Genomic DNA, 27031 nt, shown 5'->3' with positions numbered 1-27031 from the left:
TATTGAACTGAGATTTGAGTAAGTGGCACTTGCATGTGCTTAATTAACTGCAGGGAAGTTTGAAATTATTCAAGAAGCAGGAATATATTTTACCTTTCAAAGTCCATTGCCCTTTTAGCTTATCAATACGTCTTTTCTGGGGTTTGAGTCACTACTCTGTCTAAAGTAAGTAATTTGGAAAGCATATCTAAAATTTTACTTGGTACTCTATCAGTTCTAATGCTCTACTGGAGTTTTCTTTATATGCTTATAATCCTCTTCTCCAAGCCTTGGGAGCTTTCCTGTATATGTCCAGTGCAGATTCTTGTAGTTCCCCCTTTCTCTCTGATTCTTCTAGCGATGCTAGGTTCGATGTCTTACTGTCCTCCTTTTTGAAACCACATCCTGCTAAAGGAGTAATCTCCCAGTTAGGGATACAGGGCCTTTCTCCTTCCTTCTTTCAGATCTCTCCTTAATATGTATTTTGTGAGTCATGCAAGCACACATGACTCAAATACTCTTCCTGCCACAAGATTGCAGTTTGGAAAATGTGTGCACTCGCATCATAGGAAAATGCAACCATAATTTGATTCTTGCTTCCAAACTGTGCATTGTAAATATGTTCTGGTGGCCCTTTTAAGCCAGAGCAATAAGCATGTGTACACAGCCTTGAATTTTCATTGTAGTTGTTTTATAATCTAAATGAATGCCATGTAGATAGACTTTCCTATATGTGACTTCCTCATATAATTCCTTGAATTTTTAAGAGCCTCTCTTTTTTTAAGGGTTTTTGTGCCTTGCAGGGCACCAGCCACATTTTCCATGGTTAGCAAATACAAATTAACATTTATTGTTTTAATTTTATTTTTCCAGTCCATTTCACCACATAATTGTTGATTGCGTAATTATGTCTGCTAGATTTGCACACACTTATTTGTATTCTCTTTAGGAGAAAGTTTTTCTAACTGGAATTTAGAAGAGGTCATTTTCTGTGACAGTGTTACTGTTGCAACTTTTTTTTTGCCTGGAACCGTACTAGATACACTGTTTTGGACATTTTAGACTATAAACACTGCAGTGTATACAAAAATGGTCTTTTAAAAAGAGGTATATGCAATAATCTTATTCTGTTTTAGGAAGTATTGGTATTTCTGTCAGGTTTGGAAGGGAAATCCAGAGGGAAACACAGGGACCTTGTAACACAGTAAAGAAAGTGGAAAGATGCTCATTAAAGCAATTGTGGTTATGTTTGTAAAAGAATGGGTGTAATTAGATATCCATCAAGGTCAGATGGCACTGTCATTTAATAGCTTTGAAAGTCATCAGTTTTCTTCTTGGAAACTTGTTTGCAGCAGAGTTTACTCCTCTTGGGATTGGCGTTTTTAATTTTCATTTTTCCACTGACGGGAGGAGGTCAATTAAGTTTTTAGAATTCAGGGGGTCCACACTGGTTGAGTTCATCCTTCCATGGCACTGTAGGATCTCCTAACTTTAGGGTCCTAAAAGAGAAAGAGCTTCTGTCAATTTCATCCATATTAGAACTTACAAGTAATGTAAATCACTTCATTAAAATCGATATTTGATTATTTTACACTGAGCTCAGCATTTGTCTGCATTGCATCTTCAGAAATAAAAGCAAAGTCCTTTGCAATTTTGAAAGGGGATCTGTGCAATAAGGAGCGTATATCTTTCTTTTCTGAATTCCTATTAGCCAATGTGAACACTCCATTGTCCCCTTGAAAATGGAGAAGTGAGATTGTGGCTTCTTTGAGAATACTATCTGTGTTTCTCATATTAAATTTTCCAAGAAAATTTAATATGAGAAACACAGTATTTTGAAGAATGCTTATCTTGTTTTGTTAATTTACTTGCATCTCTCTTTACATTATTCTCTGGTTGTAAAAGCAAGCATGGGATTTTTACATTTACTAAGTGAATCTGCTGCGCAAGAGATGAATCTGCATGAAACTTTGATTGAGAGATTGGTATGAAAGCAGAGTCTACAGAGCATGTATAGCAAGTTCTCTGCCTGGAAAGCCAGTGTTGCAGCCTTTCTTTGCTCTCTTCAGACTCCTCTACATAGACAGAACCACATTTTGGGTTTGATTTGCGTGGTTGCTTGCCAGCTCAGCAGCTAGTTTTCTTCCTGTGACATGTCAATCGGTAGAGTAGTAATTTCCAATTCCTGGCAAGTAATGGTATTTAATCTTCAGATACCAGCAGAAACAGAATCCTTTCATTTATGCTGCCTTAAAGGTTTTGCTTCAAACTGCTTTTGAGTCTGTAAAAGCTCCAAAGGTAAAAATACTACCTAAATTTAAGGTATCGACCTGCATCTCTCTGTAGAGCCACAAGAGAAATTATATACTCTTTCCTTAGTTAACGTCTATATTCTCTCAGGAAGAGCTTTGTGGAAGCTGCTGAGTACTTTGCATTTTCGTGATGGAATACAGAAAATCATCATGCCTTGATTTCATCCTGACAGCAGCAGATATGATCCCGTGGTTTTGTCTGGGGCATTGGTTCAAGACAGTCTTGAAATAATGAGTGTCCATTGCTTAATCACCAGGAATGCTTAATAGCTTTGTCACAAGTGTTTTTCTTTTTGGAGGCTGTAAGTGTTTTCACTGTCTTGCCACACAAGATACAGAATAGATGCCTTGATGAATTACCCAGTGGGGATTCTGGTGCAGAAACTGATGCTTACTGAATCAGAATCAAAAGGGTTTCTTTGTGTTTTTTTCCATATGTTTTGGGTTTTTTTTTTTGTTTGGTTTTTTTTTTTTTTGGGGGGGGGTGTGGTTTTTTTTTTTTTTGTTTGTTTGTTTGTTTGTTTGTTTGGTCTCCTTTAGTCAATACAGTAAAGCTGCTGGGTTTTAAGTATGTTTCCTTACAGGTGTGGGTGTGTGCACGTTGTTGCATGCAAATGCTAGCTTTTGGAGGGCTTTTCAACACAAAATACTATGATGATGCAGATGTTCTGATACTGTTCTTGAAAACAGCTGATGGTGGATCTGATGCTGAAAGCTGATCAGCAGCTAGCATACATCATCATCTTCTGATCCAAACTGGTTCCTCTGGGAGTCAACTCTACTGTTTCAGTGTGTTGTAATTAAATTGAGTGCTGTTAAGGTGTCAGAAATTACTTTATAACATAGGATAATGGACTTAAATAGACTTATTTGCACATTGCAAATCATAGTTTAGCAAATTACCCTTAAAGGCTATATATTAAAAAACAAAACAAGTCCCCCAATATTCAGGAGGAAAAGAAAGAAGAAAAAAATTGATCTGATTTCGGACTCAATCCTTAAGACATCTTTACATTAAAGCCTGTCTGGGCTTAATAGATGCTAGAATAGTACCTGTTATTTCTGAATAACAGTCATATCATGCTTTGTTTGAACGAAAAAGGTAATTATTTTTTTGTTTTGGTTAGGATTGGATATGTGGGTCAGAAGTCCCTGTCAAGCAGACCTTTAATAGCTGGAAAAATACTTCTAATACATGCAACAGATAACTTCTGTATGTAGGTCTTAACTTACAAGGTTTTGAGCAATGTTAATCCCCAGAAAAGTTCATGTGAGTTGTGAATACTCAGCATCTTGTAGAATTAGACTGTATTTATGAGAAGGCTAGTGTTGTTAGGAAAATAATAAATTTACATGTATAGTGAGAGCTGTTGCAAATCAGCAGGTGGTTTCTAAAATATCAGAAAATGGCAAAATGTTTACTGATGTGATTTCTCACTGAAAAACAAACCTGTTTAAAAATACTTGAACATTCAAACTTCAAATGCTTAAAGCTTATTTGCTTTTCTTCAGCCATCTCTGGTCTTTCTTACTTGTGTTTTGAATTCACAGGCTCTTAATTTTTAGTCTTGAGGATCGTATTTTGCATTCTGAATAGCACAGTAATAGGAAAAGAAAAAGAAAATAATTTTCTAGCAAACCATATATTTCAATAGGAAGTTTACTTCTATAAATAGATAAGAGAAGTTCAGGTGATACCAGAAAATATGTGCTTTCATTTTGTATGCCTATGCACATACTTTCATACAGAATACTAGATCACATTTCTCTTTAGTAATATAAAACCTGCTTGAGACTGAATTAATAAATTATGCGAAGCAGTATTAAAATTCTCCCATGTCTTTTGAATCAGACATACAGCTTTAAGCAATTTGTTAGTCACAAAAGCCAAGGAATATCATTAGAATAATATATATTTTTAAAAATCAAAATCCTGTCAGTTAATTTGCCTGTGTGCCATTTTCTTACTCTGATTTAAAATTAAAGCCTGTCCCTACCCTATAAACGGCTGTAGACCTGTGTACATCTTCTGTGAAAAGGTTTCCAGCGTGGTGAAAAAAGGAATTCAGTTCAAAGATCTTTAATCCTGTTTCCTCTGTTTTATTTGATTACTTGGAAAACCTTTCCCTTTGCTGCTGTTCCCCAATTCTTCATTCACCAATAGTGAGGGGAAAATTTGTGCTGTGCCGTTTATACATAATTTAAAACTATTGTGCTAGCTTTAAACCCAAAGTCTTTCTCATCTATCATTTATCTCATGATGTTATCTTTTGTACTCGGTACCCTTCAGTAAGCACAGCCTGACACATCTTGTGGCCTTTACCTTCTGCGATAAAAAAGATTGAAAAGATGCTTGGCACCACCTGGTGAAGATGAGGCAACCCTGGAGAACTGTGCTTCGGGAGCAGGTGACTGATGCTACGAAATGTGCCAGTCTGGGGACACAGCTGAGGGGTTGTAGTAGGGAAGGGGGAGGGGAGGGGAAGAAAAAAAAGAGCAGGAACATTAATACATCTTCCTGAGGTTTGATGGGACATACACTGCCTACTGTTCCATCTGGTGCTTATGATAGCATGGCATATTAGCATGCTGCAAGTTCATAATGTATTCAGGGCGAGAAAACACCACTTGCATACCAATTGAGGCGTCCTCTTTCTCAGAGCTGCTTTTGAATTTCAATGATGTTTATGCCTCCTAAGCCATGACTGAACGGAGCATTTCCGCTTGTGGAGAAATAACAGCAGTGAGGGATTCTAGCTCATGTGGCTTTTCTTTCCTCTTTCTTTATTTTTTCTTCTTTTTTTTTAGTTCTTTTCTTCCTGCTCTCTCCTTCCAATTTGTTTTGTTTGGGGAAGCCTGAAGATAGCTTGAGGTTTTTGGACTAGCTAATTACAGATCTTCTGTTAATATTACATTGACTTGTTTTTAAGGTTGTAGTCTATTGTCTTTTTGCTTATCTCAAAATGCTTAAATATCTTTTTATGACATTTTGATGAAATTACTCCAAAAGCAGTGTCATGAAGCATTTAGAATATAGCACATTGCAATACTGCTTTATATTCAGTTTTCCTGTATTACTAAGTCAAAGAACAAACAATAGGCGAATTCCACATTTCACGGTTAATTATTTGTGCCCCATGTCTTCAAAGACTTGATTTTCACTTCAAGTGTGCTACATAATAGGATAAGTATCTGAAGTTGAGCAGGTATGTAAGCCTTTGTAGGAGTGAGGTCTTTTTATCGATTCCTTGCAGGAAATGTACTGATATGTTCGTTTTATTTCTCCCTACCCTGTTCTCTTTGAAACTCTGCTGAGATTGACACTTGACTGGAGACAATCTCAAAACTCCACCATAGACACTCTTGACTGCACATTTTGTTTCTGAACTTGTCAAAGATTGTGATCTCTTTATGGCTCAGTGCTGTGAATTGCTCTGCAGCCCTCCTTCCAGTGGGTTTTCAAAGTGTGAAGTTTACAGACAGGGTAGGGTATTTGATGTGGAATTTTCAAGTGTCTGGAGTAATACATGAGTGTGAGTCTTATTGGCTTTGTTGATGACTGAGCTTCTTCATGTGTTTTGAAAGTCCTACCCCAAAAAGGAGACTAAATTTGCTGCTTGTCGTAGTTTAACCCCAACTGGCAACCAAGTCCCACAGGGTTGCTTGCTTACTCCCCACCAGCAGGACAAGTGGAAGAGAATTGAAAGGGTAAAAGTGAGAATAGTCGTGGGTTGAGATAAGAACAATTTAATAATTGAAATAAAATAGTAATAATGATTGTAATGATGATGATGATGATGATGATGATGATGATGATGATGATGATGATGATGATAATAATAATAATAATAATAATAATAATAATAATAATAATAATAATAATAGCTAAAATAGCAAATAAAGAGAAAAACCCAAGAAAGTCAACTGTACAATTGCTCACCACCAACTGACTGATACTCACCCAGTCCCTAAGCAGCAGCCTCCCAGCCAACCTTCCTCACAGTTTTATTGCTAAGCATGACATCACATGGTGTGGGATGTCTCTTGGGTCAGTTGGGGTCAGCTGTCCCAGCTGTGTCCCCTTCCCAACTCCTTGTGCACCCCCTGGCTGCTTGCTGCTGGGAGGGGTGGAAAGCAGAAAAGCCCTGACTCTGTGTAAGACCCACTGATCCATAGCTAAAACATTCCTGTGTTACCAGCACTGTTTCCAGCAAAATCCAAAACACAGCCTTACATTAGCCACTAAGAAGAAAATTAGCTTTACCCCAGCACACTGCTTTAAGAGAGAAGGAATATTAAAACAGCATCTCTAGTATAAACCCACTTAATTAATGCATTTTGTATCTAGTCCTCTACCTGCACAGCTGGACTCTTGCTGCTGCTGACTGTGGTTTGAGGCTTTAGCTTAATCTTTAATGCATATGACTGTCATGCTAATATATCTTTAATAAAAATGTACTAGGTAGCACTTTGAACTCCTTCGCTCTAATTTAGTATTAATCCATTTGACTACAAGATCTTGCTTTAGTTCTGATCCATTCTTTCAAATAGATACAGCCATGACTTTTATAAATATATATTTTTAGACATTCATTTTACTGCTCTTGCATAGATAAGAAACAAAAAATGCAATACTCATTGTGGCAAAGAATAAATTGACTCCCTTTGCTTTACTACCTGAATATCTGTTGTCTGATGGCATAAGAACATTCCTTGTTTACATTAAAGCCTTAGCTTAAATGTAATTTTTTTTCTTAATATATTCAGGAAGACTAATGTTACTGAATAGGAATGTGGAGGAGATAGTGTGGGTTATTCAAGCAAGTTTAGTCAGCACTTACAAGATTCTTGAAATGTTTCTTGATGTCCTACAAAACTGTTGACATCTGCATGGCTTGTGAGAAGAGCCACATTTATTGCAGCTGTATGCTAGCTAGAATGCAAAAGAAAAGGGGGGGATCAGAGTTAAGAATGAAGCAGCTGGCTTTTGGTACAGAGATTTATAATTTTACTCTCATTACAGACTGACAGTAAACTCTACTTGGACTCTTTTGAATCTGCTTCTTTGAGATGGCAGGTTGAAGGCTTGGGAATTTAGCTGTCAGTAGATGCAGTTCAACAAAATATATACAGTTTAAAAGAAAACACAGCTTTTAGATAAATAATCACAAATCGAAGTTCAACCTTTCAAGGAGCTGTTTGTTCCAATATGACATAACATGATGTAAAGCATGTGTTTAAAGCCTACATTTGAGATGGTTTAGAAAAAGGGAAAGACAAAGATAGATTAGATTGTCTTAAATATTAGAGGGGAGCAATAGACAGAAGGCTGCCGATTCCCTGCAGAACCAATGAGGCCAGGCAGCTTCTTGTACCCACTCTTGCAAGGGTTTGGGATTTCTGGAGAAAAGGAAAGGTCTGTCGAGAGACTCCCGAGAGCCCAGGCCTGGCTGAACAATGTAATAGTATCTCAATGTGTTTGTTTTGCCTCTTCTCTCTATCTATTCAAAGAGAAAGTGAGAGAAGAACAAGCAGTATCAGACTCCCATTTTCTATTGCAATACTTCTTTTAAAAAAATCACATATATGATTCCAGAATCAAGGGGGTTTTTGGTCCAAGTTTGGTATGCTCCTTGCCTGTTTTTCCCTCTGTTGTTGAGACAAATTTAAACATAAGCTAGGTCAATATTTGTTAGTTGTCAATATCTTTGTTGAGTCAGTTAAGATAATAGTTTTTTATAGTTTTGTTTTCTTATTTATTTGATATTAATGAAAACTGATCATGTCATTTGTTTCTTATGGTCAGTGTATCTTGGGATGCTTCCTCCTACCTTTTTTACCCTGCACATTTTAAGTGAATCTATTCCAGTTTTGCTCAGTTAATTTCTTTACAACCTGCCCAAGCCATTCACAGTGGGAGTGCCAGGATCTGTTTTTGTGTCTCCTGCTGTTTCTTTAACAACCTCAGCAACTGAGGAAGCTGCATGTCTGTGCTCCTGTTCTTATTACTCTCCTTAAATGGTGCTTCTGAATAGTTTTCTAATATTTTCTAAACCAGACCTATTGCTTGTTCATTTGTTGCAATAGCATAGCAACCCATTAAGAAACAGGGCTAAGAAGGACCACTGAGGTGAAGAGCATCCTGTTGTTGTTTTAAGAAGTTCATTTGGGTTCATCTTTATCTACTGCCACGTTTCTGCTCTCCATACTGTATTCTACAGCAGATGTCCACTCTGATAGCCTGCTATGATTTTTATCTTTCCTGCCTAGCCTTAAACTTTTCACAGTTACACTCATCACTATTTATTGTAGTATGGGGCATTGTAAGGGCTCTAACATATGATTGCTGCCTCCTTTCCATTCTCCTGACAAAAGCAAATTTTTAAATTTTTCATTTATGAAGATGCATTTGATTAATTGGTGTTCACCACCTCCTACCTTCTTTTAGTTTCTGAAAGTTTATTTCCACTCTGTGTTTTGGGAACACATTTTATGTTAATTTTGTGCAGATTGTTGGCACTGAACAGAATTGTGTGAAAACCCAAGTAGCTTTGTAAGTCAGGGCTCATAATCACCTTTGGAAATGACCTGTTAAGTTTCTAATGGGTCATTTGTATGCTCAGTTACTGAAGCTACTTGCAATAATTACGGAGAAGATAATGGCTAGGAACTCATTTGGGGACAGTTATTCTTGTTAACTGTTTAGTATTTCATCCAGGTACACCTATTTCCCCATTTTTAAGTTTTCCTTTCATAATTTTAGAGTTTGCCATGGGTAGTTGTTGCAGTTCAGCAGTTCTTCATTTCTTCATATCCAAAGCAGTTTAGAGCTCACCACCAAAGTACTGATGTGCTTTACACCCTATATTCCAAGAATATAGGAAATAGAAATATGTTTTCACAGGAGATGCCAGCGCAGTTTCTATCTCTCTGTACTTTTGAATTGTATCTGCCGTTGGGATTTAGCTTTCTTAGCATGTATGTGGTGCCAAAAGGATGTTTATAAAGATCTATGCGAGCCTTTACTTCTTCCCTGCTTGCCTTCTGGTCTCTCTGACTGATTATAGGTGTAAGGGAAATACCAAGTTTTGTTTGGTTCTCTGTGTTCTGGTGCAGAAGAGAAATGGTGTTCAATTTTGTTGGGGTACGTTCAAGTTCATGCCATCATCTCGTGGCTGTAGTTGTGTGTGCACAATCCAGGTTTTATTACTAGATTCCGTGTGAGCTGTAGGCATGACACTGCCTATTGTCTTGCTTCTGCAATTCCACTTCTGGAATGTTTCACATACAAAGCTATCAGACAAGCAGGGGAAGGTTGGGGGGGAGGTGTAGTTGGGGGCAAGGGGGGAACATCTAACTTGTTTCACTGGGGTGAGAGGTGACAATAGGAGGCACTGGAAAAGGTGTTTTGTTGCAGCCAGGGCTGTCTAGTTGCTCTTTTGAGAATGAAATTAATATGGCTGAATTTTAGGGACAATTACTTAATATTCTCTTGGTACTGTGGGCACAGAATAGTACATACTGATGTGTACACACACACACACACACACAGAGTATCATAGGCTCTCCTTTACATCACATGGCTGAAAGTATTGGGAAGAACTGTTCTTACAGCGTGTCCCTTTGGCTTTCTGAGCAGCTTGCCATTATTTTGAGTGTTGGGCGCGGGCCGGGGCTTTCCCAATGCCGCGGCACAATGCCGGCTCCCTCTAGTGGTCGCACTCGCCCGTGCCCGTTCCCGGCGGCGCCCGGGCTCTTCCCGATGCTCACGCAGCTCCTCTCTGCCCCGCCGCAGGGTTTCCATCCTGCTGGGGAATAGTCTCCTTTTTCTCATAAAAATGACCTCTCTTCTGGTTAACCCACCAGAAGAGAGGTCATGGACGCAAAATGTATATGCCCAAACAGGCCCAAAGCCAAATGTAGGGTGTTTCCATAGCACAGAGAGAGTTAAAGCTACATTTCATAAGATATTTTTTAATGTACAAGAGAATGTAACCGTATCAGAAAGGGTTAAGTGCATCCACATTGAACATTCAGACTTCAAATGCATCAGACTTCCTTACTTTGTCAATATTTCGCTTGCATTTGTATCATTGAGCGGCTTCTCTTTCTTGTCTGACTTCTTGCCCTGAAGTTTCTCCTGTATTTAACACTCCCTTCAGTGCAATTGAAGGCTCTTTCCCTCTTACAGTTTTCTAAATTTGAATGTTAAAAAAAATAAAGAAAAATAATCACAATAAGTGTTTTATACACAAAACCAAGTAAGTAAAACTTGGTCCTATATGTGTATGAGTGTGTGGGCACATACACGCATGGGCACGCACATATCTGCATGTACAGAAGAAAGCTGTAGAAGCAGCACTGATGCACAAAGATCAATACTGCCATGCTGGAGTAATAGGTTTAGGTGGCTTGATGAAAATGTTGTTCTATAAACATAAAAACCTTTTAAATGTATTTGTTGAGGGAAAAAAAACCCAAAAAAACCCTGAACATTTAATTTGAATCTGCTGGGCTTGAAATGAAGTATGTATTGTACAACCATCATCAATCATGGCAGTGCTATGAAATTGTTTTAAAAATTTGTGTATATTTTCTGTGGATTCTGTAATAATTGCTGATTTTTCTTTCAATTCAGGCTTCAGCTGGGGTCTGCTATTTAAAATTCAAAACATAGGGAAGATGCTTCAAAAGAAGGAAGTTTTAAGCTTTATTGTGCAAGACTGAGACTGCTGTGATGCTTTAAGGTCTAGAAACGTTGCATGTAATTGTATACCCTGTAAGTGGTCTCATTCGTTTACCTACAGCTGTTTTCAGTGTCTATAGTTAAACACATATTCCTGAATGTTTCTGGAGCTGGAGTCTGCCTGCAAGGCTAACCCAGCATCTCTCTTTCTGGGTGAGATCACCAGAGATTTCTGTGCCAATATGATTTTGTGTGAATTTGCTGGCTTCAGAAAGAGGTTTAATCTGGGTCTATACTTGTTAGTCTTAAATGACACACACAAATTCCTTCCTTTCCTTCTTCTTTTATATGCTTATGCTATTTCTCATTCACTTTTAAGAGTGCATGTGATGTGTAGGGCAGATGATTTCTAAACACAGGTTTGGATTTGCTAATGGTAGTATTTGCTTTGCTTGGGAGCTTATTTGTCAATAAGTAGTATTGTCTCATCTAAGAAGACATTTGAGTCTTCATTTCTTGTGAAGTTTTTGAGGCTCTCTTTCCCCCTTCTCACCTCTCCACTGCTTTATTAAGGTGTAATCCAGTGCCCAAATAAAAGACATTTGGTGTGACATGTAGCCCGGAGGAGGAGCTGACTTGTAACTAATAGTGGGTATTTTCTCACACTCTGTCTAGACAGTGAGTCATGTAAATAAAGGATATCTTTAATGGCATCATCTGATGATATGAAATGATAGTCTTCCAAAGTGTGTATTTCTACAAATGCTGAAGAACTGATGAGTATAATAAATTGCACTGTTGAAGGTTGTCAGTGTATAACACTGAGATGGCGAAAGCCTGTAGTTCCACTTTTGTCTTACTGGTAGTGGCAGTGAGTAACTTACAGTGCCAGCACCTGAGCAAGGGTTTTTGGGCGAAATATGCTTCATTATATATTTTCACTAGTGGATTAATCCCTGTCCTAAGTGGCTGAATAGAAGCCAAGGAGTTATTATGCCTGGTCACTGAGGACCACCAATTTCTGTGTACAGCAGCCACACTGTGAGAGCAGTCTGAATGCTTCTGGTTCTCAGGAGGCAAAGAACCTATATCTATATGGGAATATTTATGCCTGATTTAGCAGCCATAGAGATTAAAAAATTAGAGACTCTAACTCCTTAGTGATTATATGGGACATTTATTCTGCTAAGTTAACTGTCTGTGTTAGATGGCAGGAATAAGCAGACTTCCTCAGACTGTTCTGATACTTGGTAGAGAGGGAGCTTGGCTGCCTCTGCTTTCAGTATTATGGGTATGGTCTTGCTCCCCAGACCTTCACTTCGGGTCTAATGGAACAGACTTTTCACTGTTTGAAATATCTCTTGGAGGAACTGGGGTTTTGGGTGGGTAAAATGGTGCAGTCTGGCAGAGCAGGGATTTAGGACCTTGATCCACAAGGAGGGGAGTAAGTAGACTGTCCCAGGCTGGCCACCACCACTCTACACCTTGCAGGATCTTGACTTGCCCATGACAAATTCCTCATTTTAAAATCAAGCAAAGCCAAAAGTATATCCATTAACCTTCTTGGTAGTCCCTGTGTCAGCTTTTCAGATGTATAACCATGGAAAATATCACCTCCTACACCCATATTTGATTCTTTTTGAGCCTAAAGGACTTTTGGCATGTTATACAAATAGAAGCAATGCCTTTTACAAATACAGCTGTAGTAACTTCTTTCGCTTTTTGGCAGAGGAGTTTATTGCCTAAACTTTCCTGAATTTAAATAAGTTGCTTTGGATTACTTTGTGTAGTGTGTATTGGAGACTACACTCCCAGCTAAATCTAATGAAATATGGTATCAGTATTCTCTTGGGACTTTTCTAAAATGAGTACAGTCATCCGTTACACTTGGTATAAGTGCATTAAAAATAAAAGAAGTTTATAATTATTTTGCTTCAGACTTTAGCATTGTGTAACAAATTGTAGTTTCAAACTGAGAGTATGTTTAGACTGGTTGTTAGGGAAAAGTTTTGTTCTATGAGGATGATAAGGCACTGGAACAGGTTGCCTAGAGAATCTTTGGGTGCCTTATCCCTGGAAGCGTACAAGGCCAGGTTGGATGAGGTTCTGAGCAACCTGGTTTAGTGAAAGGTGTCCCTGTTGATGCAAGGGGGGCTGGAAGGGTATGATCTTGAAGGTCCCTTTCCAACCCAAGTCTTCCCATGATTCTGTTATTTGCAGCTAATTTAAGACAGGACAAACTTTGGATTAAAAACATAAATATACTTCTGGAGACCAAGTTATGAAATTTCAGTTAATGTTGTGAGAGAAAAATCTTCTTACTTCTGGTGGGAAGGATCTGTGCTGTGTGTGCTTGAGTATATAAGAGCATGCAAGCAATACCAATTAGATTCTGATGGCATTTGTATTTCTTATATATCAGTCTGCCTTCATCTGTAGTTTGTCAAATAGTGTGTAATCCTGACAAGGGTAGGCCTTCCAGGAACGATGATGCAGAAAGGAAATGAGTTAGTAGTCAGGGAGCCTTTGGGAAAGTACTCCTGAAAATACTTTCAGTACTGAAAGTACTGAAAGCATGCTGAAGATTTTCTCTGTATGAGTAAAGAGATTGATTGGTAATATAGAGAGGTGGTCATCTCTGTAGCTTGTCAGGGAGGCTGGGGTGTGAGTTTGGGCAGTGCTTCCTCTGGCTGTTCTTCAGTTCTTCATGCCAGAGGCAGAGAGTTGCACTTTGTCACTTCACTTGAGCCTCAGTGTTCAGTGAGCTGGGTTTGGAATAGCAGTAATACTTCTCCTGACATGAAACACAAGGGAACCACTCAAAACACACAGTTCTTAGTTGGATAGCTTGTCAACAAAAAGAAAAGATCTACGAAACAATGTAAATGGGAAAATAGTATTTCAATACTGATTATGGGACTGTTGCTTATTAACTGCATTAGTTCATATATAGAAGAATTTTCATGATGTTTGGTGGGATATTTAGAAGAAATCCACATTGTCTTCAGCTTCATTACAGGCCAAGTGTTGTGTATTCATCCATGAAAAGGAACTTGTGGACTTTGTTTTCCGGGGGCTTATGGAAACTCAGGGCAGCTGCCACAGTTTGGCCCTTATTTTGCTTGTCTGTTCTCGCTAAGTAGTTCATAAACCTTTATGGTGGTAGCAGATCTAGATTTAGAATGTGTTCTTCTTCCCTGCATTCGTGCATCCAAGCAATTATTCACGGTAAAATTCGCAAACCCAGAAAGGGTGAAGGAGAACAGAGGCATTTAAAAAAAGGTGCAATTCTGACACGAGCCAGTTTTTATTAAATAACTGAAAGTGAATTTATGATAGTTTTGAAACTGTCAAAACATGTCAGGTTGTTAAGTGAGAGGGAAAAGTTTATTTTTCTATTTCTCCCCCTCTTTGTAAAGGAAATTATATGGTAAGGCAAGTTTATTTCTTTCAGGAAAAAATAATATGTCCAAGCAAAGCAAGGCATGACATTTTTGTCTTAATTCTGAGATTGAACTCGTACATTACTTAATGTGTAATTATCTGGCCTTCAGCTGCTAAGCCATGAGTGTGGGACCAAGATTTTGCCAGTCAGAACCTCTCACCATAGAGAACTGAAATCAAAGAGAATGATTCTGCATTTGTGGTTCATTGTTAGGCCCAGTCAAGGTACCATTGTGGACAAAGAACATGGCATACAGCATTTTCGCTATTTACCTGCTTTATGTCATCCATAGGCTCTACCAAAACTGGGAGAGAGTAGCACAAAAATCCCTTTCAGCTTTTGAGAGACAGAGGAGATTGTATTATGCTCAAGGCTTATTTTAGCACAGCTGAAGAAAACTCTTATAACTTGGCCTCAGATAACTTCAGTGAACTCCCAGGATACAGAATTTCTTCTAGCTGTTGCATATTAAATGAGCATAAATGGGTAAATTGAATGTGCTTTCATTTATTCTGAAGAATAACTGGTGATATGAATTGTTCAACTATCTGAGCAGAGAAGAATGAAGATAAGACTGTAGCAAAATTGTGATATTGCTCTTGCAAAAGGGTCATCTTCAATATGTGAGCTTCATACCCAGCATGCTAAAGAAGCATTGAAATGTTATGTCATCTGAAAATTTTGCTGTTCATATCCATTAGTCACTTCAGATAGATTCTGATTCCTGGTGGATAAATCTTGCAGAGGTAATGTTCTGTGACAAAGGACAGAGTCTGAGCTGATCTCTGATACTGCATTCCTGCAAAACACCTGGAAGTAAAAGTTCTCTACTGGGGAACTGGAAATCCAGTGATGCTTCCTTTCTAGGACAATAACATGATTGCATCTGGTGCTGAGAGAAAGTTATGTCTGTATTATGCCTGTTTGAGATCATTGTGTATAGCACAAAAACATCTATTGTGTTTAGGTCCTTATTTATTTATCAAGAAGAAGTCAAAAGGGCCGAGAGGTGAATGGAATGAAGACTGTACCAGTCTCAAACAAATCCCAGGCATGCTTGACAGGGAGAGGTTCTGCAGCACTGTTGTGCACATGTCATGTTTTGTGGCTGCATTGTTTGACTTGCAGGCTTCCCCAGGGGTTTGGTGCATGGAGTGAGTGGGATTTACCAGATATGTCAGGCTTATACCATGCATTCTCAAATGAGCTCTTTTCAACCAAGGCAACCTTGTAATATTGTCCTGCTTTATGTAGCAGCAGGTTTGAGGCTCAGGAGTTGTGGGTCTCCACAAACACTGCCTATTTCTAATGGTGCTGTGTGGCTTAGCCACATCTGAAGGAGAGGTTCTTACTGGCTGCAACATGATAGCACTATGGATGGAGGAACTATGGAATTTGTCCTCCTAGGTTGGACTTGCGGTTGTCTGACTTCAGGTTCATCACCACTGTGACTCACAGTCTGTGGTTACCTGCTTGCAAATTCCCTGCCAACCCTCTCAAAATAATGAAAATTGGTCCAATGTGTCTAAGAAACCATTAGTATTAAATCCTTCAGATTTAGGTCTCGATTCCTGTAACTTGGGTGGTGGAGGCAGGTTCTAATCCCTTGTGTCATATGTGGGGCTTGCTCTTTTTGTGAGTTTAAAGGAAACAAGACAATGGACTCTTTTAATTTAGCAAGTTTTATTTTTATTTTTTAAATGTTGGCACCAAAGTAGAAAGTGCTGTACAATCAATATAAAGCATCTTTTAAGAATCTTTCATGCCTGAGTGTACATCTGGAACTGTTTGCACTAACTAAAAGTAAAATAAATGCCACAGCATATTATACCACAATTTTTTTCATTTAAAAAAGGAAATTGAAAACACACCACTCCTAGAAATGCTTGACATTGAATTGGCTATTGAAATGGTATCAGTAAGGTATTTATATATTCCATATTTTGTTCCATACATCAGCTTTCCTTGATGCGTTAGACTTGGAAGTGTGCCATGTGAGCTGAAATGTTGCCATTTATGAAAGACCGCCTTGTTTTAAAGATGGACTAAATCTTGTAGGGTACAGGAAGTAAAGTAAATCAGTTTGAATGCAGGCACATCTCTCTTTTCCCCAGCTCCTGCATGCTTTGTCTCTTCCTTGTTTGCTTCAGAAGCTGACTGTGCTTACAGTAAATATCAGTGTTCACCTAACAGCTAAATATAGCAATAAAAAAACCTCTACCATAAAAACTGGATAAACAACAAGAACAGTATAGTTCCATGTACCAAGAAATCCACAGAAGAAATATCATAATTTAAAGTTGGTTTTAGAACATTCTTAAATTTTAAATGAAGCAAAATACTTCTGTGGTTAAGTCACAGTTCTTCACTCAGTGCTGTAAAGGAGATTAAAGAATGTGTATTTCAAAATGTTTTGCTTGGGTTTGTTTTTAAATAAAAAATATAATCCAAAGCAAATGCAATAGATCTCTGCATACTTGAAACATGTTTTCTGAATTTATTCTAAGTCTCTGGCTGCTCCAGAGGGTTGTGTGTATGGATTAGGACTAGACCATTATTTCACCATCTTTCTCCATCCTGAACTGATTGCAGTGAACACTACAGAATGAGTTGCAGATGTCTCCTTTTCCTTCCAGTTTAGAGGACCTCTGGTTTCAGTCCCATTTGATCTGAACTGGCTAAGGAGCACAGGTCTGTCATTGTTTAAAGGGATTCAGTGGAAGAAATTGTTGCACCTGAAAGAATTTACTCCCTCTGTATATATAGGCTGTGCTTTAAATGGGATGCTGTGGGATGCTGCCTGCATGAAACTTTGCAAGTGGGGAGTTTGGTTTGACTCAAGAGCATAAACATGTTTTTGAATTAAAGAAATTTAGCTATTTTAAGACATGGTGAAAGTTCTTCAGAATTTCAGGCGAAATTCAATGTATATGCCTCTGTATTGTAAAACTGGAGCACATGTACATGAAATATTACCCAGGCAGGTTTTGATATGTTAAAATCTGAGTTTTTCCTCTTGAGGAATTCTTTCTTCCTTTACCAAATCCTCATTACCCCTGAATATCAGAATATCAGAATATCCACTGAGAGTTTGTATGAAGAATGTCCTTACATTAAAATCCTCATGAAATATCATGTCTTGAAGGAAATTGGCTTGTGAATATGACTTAAATACCATTATGTCTTGATCTTTCATATCATCAGGCTATTTGTCAACCATTACAGTAAAAAGTGTTGGTTGTTAGGCTTATTGTTTTTATTAATTAAAAAATAAATAAGGATTTGTAAAAGCTGGAGTTATAGGCCAAGTGTCAGACACCAAAAGCTTTAGGAAGATCAGATCACAAGAACTGTTAATGCTTTTATCAGCAGTGGCTCTGATTTGTGACTCTCCATCACCGATGCATCCCCTGAGTGATCTGTCTTAGAGCTGCTGAGGTTCTCTGGTGCTGTGGGTGGTGGGGCCGTGGTGGGTGCTATAGACAGGTGCTCCCAGTCCCATCACTCCCTCAGAGTTCAGGCAGCTGTATGAAAAGGTAAGGAACAGGTAAAACAGTAGCAGTAAGAGTAGAATGGCTCCCACCAGGGGGTTTGTTATTAAAGAGGGTGGAATAGAGAGTTGTAAAGGCTGTCCTCCTCACTGGTGTGATGGTGTCTTCCAAGCATGTGGAAAAGCTTTGTATTTTGCATTGTACTTCTTCAAAAGTCCTTTTTCCCTGCCCCCACAGAGAATCTCTATTCTGACAAAATAATCTTGTACTCTGGCAAGAGATGTTTTGGGGTGTGCTTGAAAAGAGCCTTAATATCTCCTTAAAGAAGTCAGGACTAGGGAACGTACCATCAGTCAGAGGGAAAGCTGCCTGCCTGTGATCATACAGAGAGAGAGTAGGGTTTAGGGCTTTGCAAGGGAGAGAGAGAGGTAATGAAAAGGTAAGTGGTATGTAAAGCATGTTTGTGTTTATGTCTAAGAGGTCCAAAGAAAGGTAATTGGGAAAATCAAACCTAATGTTATTAGAATTTAGATGAGAAGTACAGAGGTCTGTGGATAAGTTCAGCAGACTGCAGACTGGGTGGCAAACTGTTGGAGGTAGTAAAAACCATTTGGATCATGATAGAGTGGCAACCTGAAATTCAAGGGCAAAACCAACACACTATTTCCCACTAGGATGTTCAATTTAAATAGCAAAACATTGCCAGCTTTGTGGGAAAGTCTCCCCCCTCTAATCTGAGCGCATTTCTGATCAACCTGAACTTCGAAATGCAGTGAAGGGGAGGGAGGGAGCAGGAGCTGTGCGGTTGGTTACAGCTCAGGATCGCTTTAGTTATCACCAGCTGAATTGGAGGATACAGGCTGTGCCTGCTTGCAGCGAGCAGCAGTCTGTTAGAGTAGCTCGATTTCTCTCACTCCTTCTTCCACCCACCTCCATCTCCTCTGTGCCTGTGTCTGCGCTCCCACATGCTTCAAATCTGTGTACCTGGACTGCCTTCCTTAACAGTTCAATGTGAGTGTTAGCAGAATGAAAACCAGATGGACCAGCAGTTCCCACTGTTATCTCCCCACCAGCTCTGGCAAGCCTCCCTTTCTCTCTCCTTTCTTGGCATGGGAGAAATATTTGCCTTTATTTAGGAGGGCTTGGGCTCACTGCTGTGCCTCTTTCCCTCTGTTGCAACATGAGCTGAAAGCTATTTATTCCCTTGTTGCTGAGGTTGGTTGAGGTGAGTGCAAGATGAATTCGGCTATTAAGGAAGCAATTAACATTTCAAGATGAGTTTTCATAGTTCTTGATAATAAATTAATGGCTTATTGAAGATAGAGATTTAACTGTTTTAGTATACTGATATGAAAAGGAAATACCTATAGAATTTGCCTAGAAACCTGTTTTTGCTTTTTCCGGCATGTAATAATTTACTATTGCTTGATTTGCAAATCATACCTCACTTATCTGTGTAACAGCCTTAATATTTAAGGTAATCATTGTGGTTACTCTTCCCTCCACAGCTGAGGTTTACTAACCTTAGAGCAACACTACAGATCCTATAAAATTGTATCGCTATTCCCCTCATCCTGTTTTGGGGATGTTTCGCTGCTCATCTTCCCCAAACTTGTCTCTAAATTCTATATGAAATTACTTCCTTTCCCTGAGAGCTGAAACATTGCCTGTAGGCATTTCAACAAAGGTTGAAGATGGCTTTTATAATTGCACTACCTGACATGCTGCACCTATGGGACTTACTACTTACTTCCTCAGTTTCTTCAATTTCAGACAGAGGAAGATTGGTATCTGTTATGTGTTGTTAATTTTTGGGGGGTATGGGGGCTGTTTTGATTTTTTTCCCTTTCCCTCCCCCTTCCTTTTTTTTTAAAACTTTCTCATATTTAAGTATTCTGATAATTAAGTGTTTTGAGGCTCTTTTAAACATACCTGTTCTTTGTTAAATGGGTGCATTGCATTGAATTTCTGTTATTGTCTCTCAGAGCAAATTTCAGATACTATTATTTCATTGAAGTTTGTATGTTGTTAGTAAGAACAAGGAATTGTGTCACAAAGTGAAGTGACAGAATTTATAGAATGTAACATGTTTTGAATTAAAAGCACAGACTGACGTGTGTGTAATTGCCCATTAGCAGTGACACTTACTTGCTTTACAGAATAGTTTTGTAGAGCTCAGGAAGGCTTCTGTTGGGCTGTTTATAAGTAAATAACCCTGACTCCCCAAAGAAGGGACTGAAGAATTTGACTTATTGCCATTAGAAGCTAAACTTTATTGTACTCATCTTTTTTCAAAATGGCTTGCATAAGTGAGAAAGCCTTAATTTTGCCTTCAGCTGGTAAATTTTGCTGTGATTTGCCCATTCTTAATAAATGAAACATATGGGCTTGGATGGTTTAAAAAAAACAACTTAAGGTAGTGTCATTCAAAAAGATGTTGGGAAAAAGAGTGCACTTCTGTAGCTTTTACATCATGTGTGTTGTATATTTAGATCTTCAGTTGCAAGAGAAGTGTTAAGTTTTTTCCTGGTTTTGCCTTATGTTTGTTTTGTTTTCTTGGGGAGGTATGTTCCTGCTTATCTTGCAGGTTTTGAGCATTGAAAGTTGTTCTTAATATGTGATGGTGCAAACTTCCATGCTTATTTGAAAATAATTGTATGTATATGAGATGATTGACATACCGTTTTGGCATGTTGTGTTTGTTTTTCTGGTGAATATGACAATAACCAGGGGCACTGTGGTAGGGTGATCCAGGCGGTGTGTGTATTTAGCATAAGTTTAACATAAGATTGCAAAGAGAAGCAGTGGAGAGGGCAGCAGGTGATACATAGAAGAGACATGAAGGGAGCTTGTTTCAACCAATATTCCACCCAATATCTCACCTGTACTAAAGAGCTTCAGTTTTTAGTTCTGGAAGAGATGTCATAGGGGGATTTATTATCTTCCTGTTCCTTCATCTGTTTTTTCCTCCTGGCTAGCATGAGAACCTTGAAGGGAGGTGGTGTTATTGCAGCTCTAGGAGTGCTTGGGAGGTAGCATCTGTACATGCTAGAAATAAAAACAAAAGAAAATGCAGCACTGCTACAAATGAGGTCTTACCATCTGTGTTGCACCTCCTTAAGTAAGGTTTAGATGATGCAATTTGGGAAGAGCACACTGGAGTAGATAATCAGGTGTAATCTTTCACAGCAGATGCTGAAATGGCTCACTTCTTGCATTAGCTTTTAAGTTTTTGTCAGAGGGGGTGTGCTTGGGGAAATAAACCGGTGTGTTCCTGTGGTGTGTGTTGCAGATCGCACTGAGAAGCATTCCACAATGCCAGACTCACCTGTGGATGTGAAGACACAATCCAGGCTGACGCCTCCAACCATGCCACCTCCTCCCACTACCCAAGGAGCTCCAAGAACCAGTTCATTTACGCCCACAACGTGTAATTAGTCTTATTTTCTTCCTTTTCTTCCATCTTATTTCTAGTCTGGATGTCAGAAACCAAAATAGGTGAAGGGAAATGTGCATGAAGTGGCAGGAGCAACATTTGATTGTATTGGGATAAAGAAATTGAGCAAAACAAAGTTCACAACAGGTTAATGCATCTTTAAGGTATTAAGACATTCAGCTCAGAGTTGTGTTGTTGTGTCATTGACCACTTGGTCACAGTGTCAAAGAACAATGAGCACTGTCTTCCCATGTACTTAATGGTCAGGTTAGCCCTCTTGTGAGAAGGACAGAAAACCTTATTTTCTTACATGCCATTATGTTGTTTAAACGATCCCATTCCCTTTAGTATAAAATCTTCAGGGAGTTTGTTTGCTGGATTTTTTTTTGTTTTTAAAGTGGAGATAATTAATAATGAAAAAATACTAATCTTCCATCTGCTATGTTTCAGTGAAGAATTCTGATTTCAGTGCTATATAATGTCTAGTTAATATTGATGTAAAACCAAAATTAAAGTCCTTTAATAATTTTTATCTAGTGGTTTCTAGTCTGTTACCACTTCTCTAAATCACTTTAGACTGCATCTTTGTCTCAGCTTATTGATGTAAACATATAATAAATTCTACTAGTCTTGATGTATGCTGCATTCATATCAGTGTAACTGAGATTTGAATCTGGCACGTTGTCTGGACTATTCTTTTCACAGCCGTGAAATGATCCACATTTCTCATAGTAAGATTTAGCTGCAAATTTTTTGGTCTCTTTTATACTGCCTTGTAATAGTATAAACATGAGAATGTGTTTACATTTCACGTTTTAAATAAAACATTTTTAGAACAGTAGAATACATATGCCTAAACAGAATGAAGGCTGCATCTTCTATTTGTCTTGCCTAAGTCTGTTTTAGTCCCTTTCTCTCTGTTAAATGCCTTATTTAAAATTCACTTCTATGCAGAAGGCCAGCTGGAGGTCTTTGTACTACTTATCCCAGGGAACCCTGTCCTGACAATTTATGTTGAACTTAAACAGTGAGGAGAGTTTGTGCCAGCTATTCACATAAACTCACATTTAACACAGTGACCCTGATCCTGCAAAGATTTGTCTGTTTTGCTTAACTGCAGCACCTGAATCATCCCGGATGGAGCTTCACACTGGAGCTGCTTCAGTCTGAAGTTAAATTGTTTCTAGGTTTTTGCAGGATCAGGTTCTTGCACATTAAGCTTTCCAATGTGATGCCCTGCCAACAGTTCAGGATGATCTTTGGCAATTATAAAAGGCATATGACAGTGTTCTTTAATCACACAGTCCTCACAAGGCTCTGGATGTTTATTTATTTGATTGAGTTCAGCACTTTAGGAGGTGTGTGAACCACAGCTTGATTTTTGGGGCTCTTTATTTGAAGACTAAAAGTCTAAAAAACCCTGGTTTTAATTGCTTTTTACCCTGTCAGATTTTGGAGTTTGGCCTTAGCTGTTCCAGCTTGTACAATAAACAGTCACTTTTATCAAAGTGTCTGTTACATTTATTATCACTACAGTGTGAATGCCTGTAGGCCATCTGACTTGTTTTTTGGTCTAGAATATCTTTGTTTTCTTTGGTTTAGATGATTAAAAATTCTTGACGTGTTATAGTTTGAAATTTTATATGCTAAATTCTTTTGGCTTAGCAACATGGTTTTGTTTTAGAAATTACGGACAACTTTGCCAATTGGCAAATTCAGATATTATAAGGAAAGCACTGAAATCATGGGACTGTTTCATTATTTCTTTTGTTGTGGGAGGAATCTTTACCAGCCTTTCTTCTCCCCGTATCTCTCCTAGATGATGAACTCCACTCTTCCCTGCTTTCTTGATCAGCCCCAGCACCCTCTGCCTAGAGCAGCTCCTTATGGGTGACAGAGTTGTTGGGTGGTGTCAGGGTAGATCAGCAGGACATGTTGCTACTCTCCCAAGTCCTCATTTTCTAAATTCCTGGTAGGATGACTTTTGGCTATGTGAGTTCCTTGCAATCACATATTTGTTTACTCAGATACCTCACCCCAGTGCAGCACTCAGATTGTGGCCTGGAGCCTCATGGGGAGCTGAACTTGCTGAGGCCAGCTTCTTCCTATTTCCAATCCTTGTTCTCACTAGCCCATGTAGCCAGAATAGGCAATAAAAAACTAGGAGAAAACACAAGCAGAGGCTAGATAACAATTCACATAGCTTTTTCTATAATTCCTCTGGAAGGTGGTGACTACAGAAGCAAAAAATTCTTCGAAGGTTTGTGGCAGTGATTTAAATATAGTAATAGGTAGGGATTTATATCTAGTAGTAGGTGTCCAGCCTGAAAAAATGACTTCCTGGTTAAAGATAAGGACAATCCGTGAAGAAAATGAGATGAGAATGGGATGTTTGGCTTTAGAGAGGCTGGTCATTGAGAAACATTGAAAGTATTTAGAGTTGCTAGCTGGCCCTGGTTGTGTTTTTAAATAGGAAACAAGTTAAGCTGATCCTCCTGTTCATTTTCGATTGTAGACAAGTTCCTGATTTTTGATGTTTTTTTGATTGAGTTCTGAGTGATCTCCCCCCCCCCCAAAAAAAAAATCAGAAAATTTCTCCAGGGCTGTGGCCCATTGAGTGCAGCTGCTGCTGGGTACAGTCACATGCTGCGTGCCCACCCCTGCCAGTGCACTGGTACACTTGTATTTCTAGGGCAGTCATCCTTTCTCTTGCTGTCATTTTATCAAATCAGACTTAACCTCAACGGCATGTGTTTTGAGTGTTGCTGTTCCAACTAACCTGAGTGGAAGAGGATGTCCTCAGTTTCATTCTCTGCTCTCTTCTAGAGTGTGGATAAGAATCAAACTGAAATCACTGCCAAAAACTCTCTGTTGTCTACAGTATGACTACATGGATCTTGTTGCCATAAATTTTGAATGCTTAGTACTTCAGATAGTTATTCTCAAAGCAACCTTGCTACAGGAGGGAAATGCTTTCTTATCCTTTTCAGAGATAAGGTGTTGGCACATGAAAACAGAGAGATTTGCTCATGATCTCTGAGAAGTCTTCTGAAGTCTAGCTTGCTGCCCTTGCTGCAAGGCTTCATGACACAGAGCATTGGCAGCTTTCGTACCTGCACAGACAACTTTGTGTGCTCCATATGTTAGCAGCTAGGGAATCTGTATTGGAAAAAATAACCTTCTCATTGGGTGGTGTAAGGTTAAAACGTGAAAGTCCTGTTTTATAAACACAGCTGTCAGTTGTGCGTACAAAACACAAGTAAAAATATTCAGAGATAAACTGAGGCTTCATGAAATATGTCTGCACGTTTTTTTCTACCCCAAAGAGCAATTTTTTTTGGTCTTCAATCATACATGCACTCATGCTTTTTCTCTCTTCATTTCCCTCTCTCTCTTTTTCAAGTCCTCTGACAAAAGGCTGGTACTCAAATGGTGCTTTTCAGGTCCAGGAGCATTTTGAAGGGGCTGTGTGAGAGGCAGCTGCTGTTATTTCCAATCCTTACAACATTCAGCACCAGCTACTGGGAAATAGATATAAACTGCAGACTGTCACTCTGTCTAAAGGCTAATTATCTTTGATTGTGCAACTTAATTAATTCTGAGGTCAAGTGCAGAAAACATAAGCTGATGGATTTTCCCCTCTGTCTCCTTTTTCTCTCTATCTCTTCCCCAACCCCAATCTTTATTTTATCCTCTGTCTCTTTTCTTTCAGTAACCAATGGCACTAGCCATTCACCAACAGCGTTAAATGGAGCTCCATCTCCTCCTAATGGCTTTAGCAATGGGCCATCCTCTTCCTCTTCCTCTTCTCTGGCTAACCAGCAGTTACCGCCAGCTTGTGGAGCTAGGCAGCTCAGCAAACTGAAGAGATTTCTTACAACCTTACAGCAGTTTGGCAATGACATTTCACCAGAGATTGGGGAGAGAGTGCGTACCCTTGTGCTAGGACTTGTGGTAAGCAAGTATTTTTTCTGTTCTTTTCCCTCTTCCTTGCTTGATGTGTTTAGTTTATAAATGAATGGGTCACATGCACTGCATTCACTGTACTTTAAGGACACCAAACATGCAAGACTGAAGCTCCAGCTCTTGCTGGCAGAGCTCACATGTGTAGCCTGACCAGCTCCCCACAAGTGGCAGCTACTCCCTACTAGGTATAGCCTTGACTATTTTTGCCAGTATATTGTTATGGTGTAATGGTGTGAGAGGGTTTTCATCCTCTGCTGGCAGTACCCCAATGCAGACATACCTTGAATCCTGTAATGTAGTAAAATATGGTTTGACTTGCCTAGTATAGTTGGATGGAGAAAGGAAAGAGCCCTGCATATATAGTGTCAATGGTTAAAAGGGTGAGCTGAGTGTGTTTGGACTGCAGTTATGCAGTGCAAAACCCTTTCTCAGTGTCATTGAACCAAACAATTATGAACCCAACAAGGCACTGCTGCTACTTAAGTCGCTTTATTGATAAGGTTGTCTCTATTTGATGGTATGGCTTAATGAAAATTTCAGCTCTTTCTTACCTACATCTGTCAACTTGGGCTGCCCTTTCACATGCAAACTCTGAAATCTGGCCCAGGGTTCTTTTTACTCCCAGTAAAGTCCTCCCTCTGCCAGACATTTGTTGTCTCCCATGTATTTCCTTCAGCAATAATTGGATGTAGTGGGGAAGATGCTATGTGGTGCTCTAATTTACATCTGTTCTGAGCAGCTGCAGTTGCCATTGATTTCATTTGGAGCAAAGACTGACAGCACTGTTTAGTGCTAAGGCTGAGGGGTGACTTCACAATCTGCTTGTATCTTCACAAGCCCCTACCTGACAGCAGTGGCTGCCCTTCACTTGGGTATGTGTCGAAGGGAAGTTTAATGTAGGCAGTATAACATCAGTAACTCTTGCTCTCCATTTGTTTCCATATTTAAAGTCTTTAATGGGGTTTTGCTTGTCACATGGTTCTCTTTGGAAGGGGGAACTAGTAAACAAGCTGAAGGTGGCTTTGGGAACATCCACATTCCACTGATTTTCAGATAAAAACTGCTTTCCCACTGTTATTTACAGTTGACTTTTAACTTCATTTGAGGTCTTAGGAGCAGATTAGGATTTTTTCCTTGGGAAAATCCACATATGCTATTCCCTTGGTCAAACCTGCCAGATTGTGGAGTTCATGATTATGACTTCATCTCTACAGTAAAGACTTTCTTACATAGCCTAGGACATAGTAAACAGTCCTCTTTCAAAAGAAAACAGTAGAAAAATGTGAAATAAAAAAAATGTTATAAAAGCAGCTTTAACTGATGTTTGAAATGTAAAAACCTTTGCATGCTTTACACTTGGGAGCTTAAACCATACTCTAAGCAACAGGCGCTGAATGTTTGAGATGCTCGTGCTTTCCTTTGTGTATTTTAATAGGATAATCATTTAATATGCAGCCTGCTTTTCTTAATTCTCTCACCAAGATCAAGTTGTTAAGCAATTTCAGGGTTCTTCAGTTACCATTTCTCTTGCTAAGTGTTTTCATTATTTTGTCACCAAGGCAGAATTTTTTTTTCTCAACAGAATTCTACTTTGACAATTGAAGAATTTCATTCCAAACTGCAAGAAGCTACTAACTTCCCACTGCGACCTTTTGTCATCCCATTTTTAAAGGTATTGCACAGTTCAGTGATCTGGAAAGTATTTCAAACCATTTT

The 27031-nt window shown here is 38.9% G+C and overlaps 1 protein-coding gene across 4 annotated transcripts in view; it reads left to right on the top strand.

Annotated features, from left to right (window-relative positions):
* The window catches only part of RUNX1T1 (RUNX1 partner transcriptional co-repressor 1), a 116081-nt gene that overhangs the window by 42392 nt on the left and 46658 nt on the right, over nucleotides 1-27031 (top strand). For all 4 annotated transcript variants that reach the window (XM_009086779.4, XM_018911894.3, XM_030232281.2 and 1 more), the window contains 3 exons: nucleotides 21206-21343; nucleotides 25062-25303; nucleotides 26898-26987. In XM_009086779.4, coding sequence (XP_009085027.1) covers nucleotides 21206-21343; nucleotides 25062-25303; nucleotides 26898-26987 — 470 coding nt within the window. The remainder of the gene's footprint in view (nucleotides 1-21205; nucleotides 21344-25061; nucleotides 25304-26897; nucleotides 26988-27031) is intronic.

Source organism: Serinus canaria, chromosome 2 (genome assembly GCF_022539315.1).
Source record: "Serinus canaria isolate serCan28SL12 chromosome 2, serCan2020, whole genome shotgun sequence".
In the NCBI taxonomy this organism is placed as follows: domain Eukaryota; kingdom Metazoa; phylum Chordata; class Aves; order Passeriformes; family Fringillidae; genus Serinus; species Serinus canaria.
The sequence above is the reverse complement of the archived record's forward strand: the minus strand, read 5'-3'. Positions and strand labels throughout refer to the sequence as shown.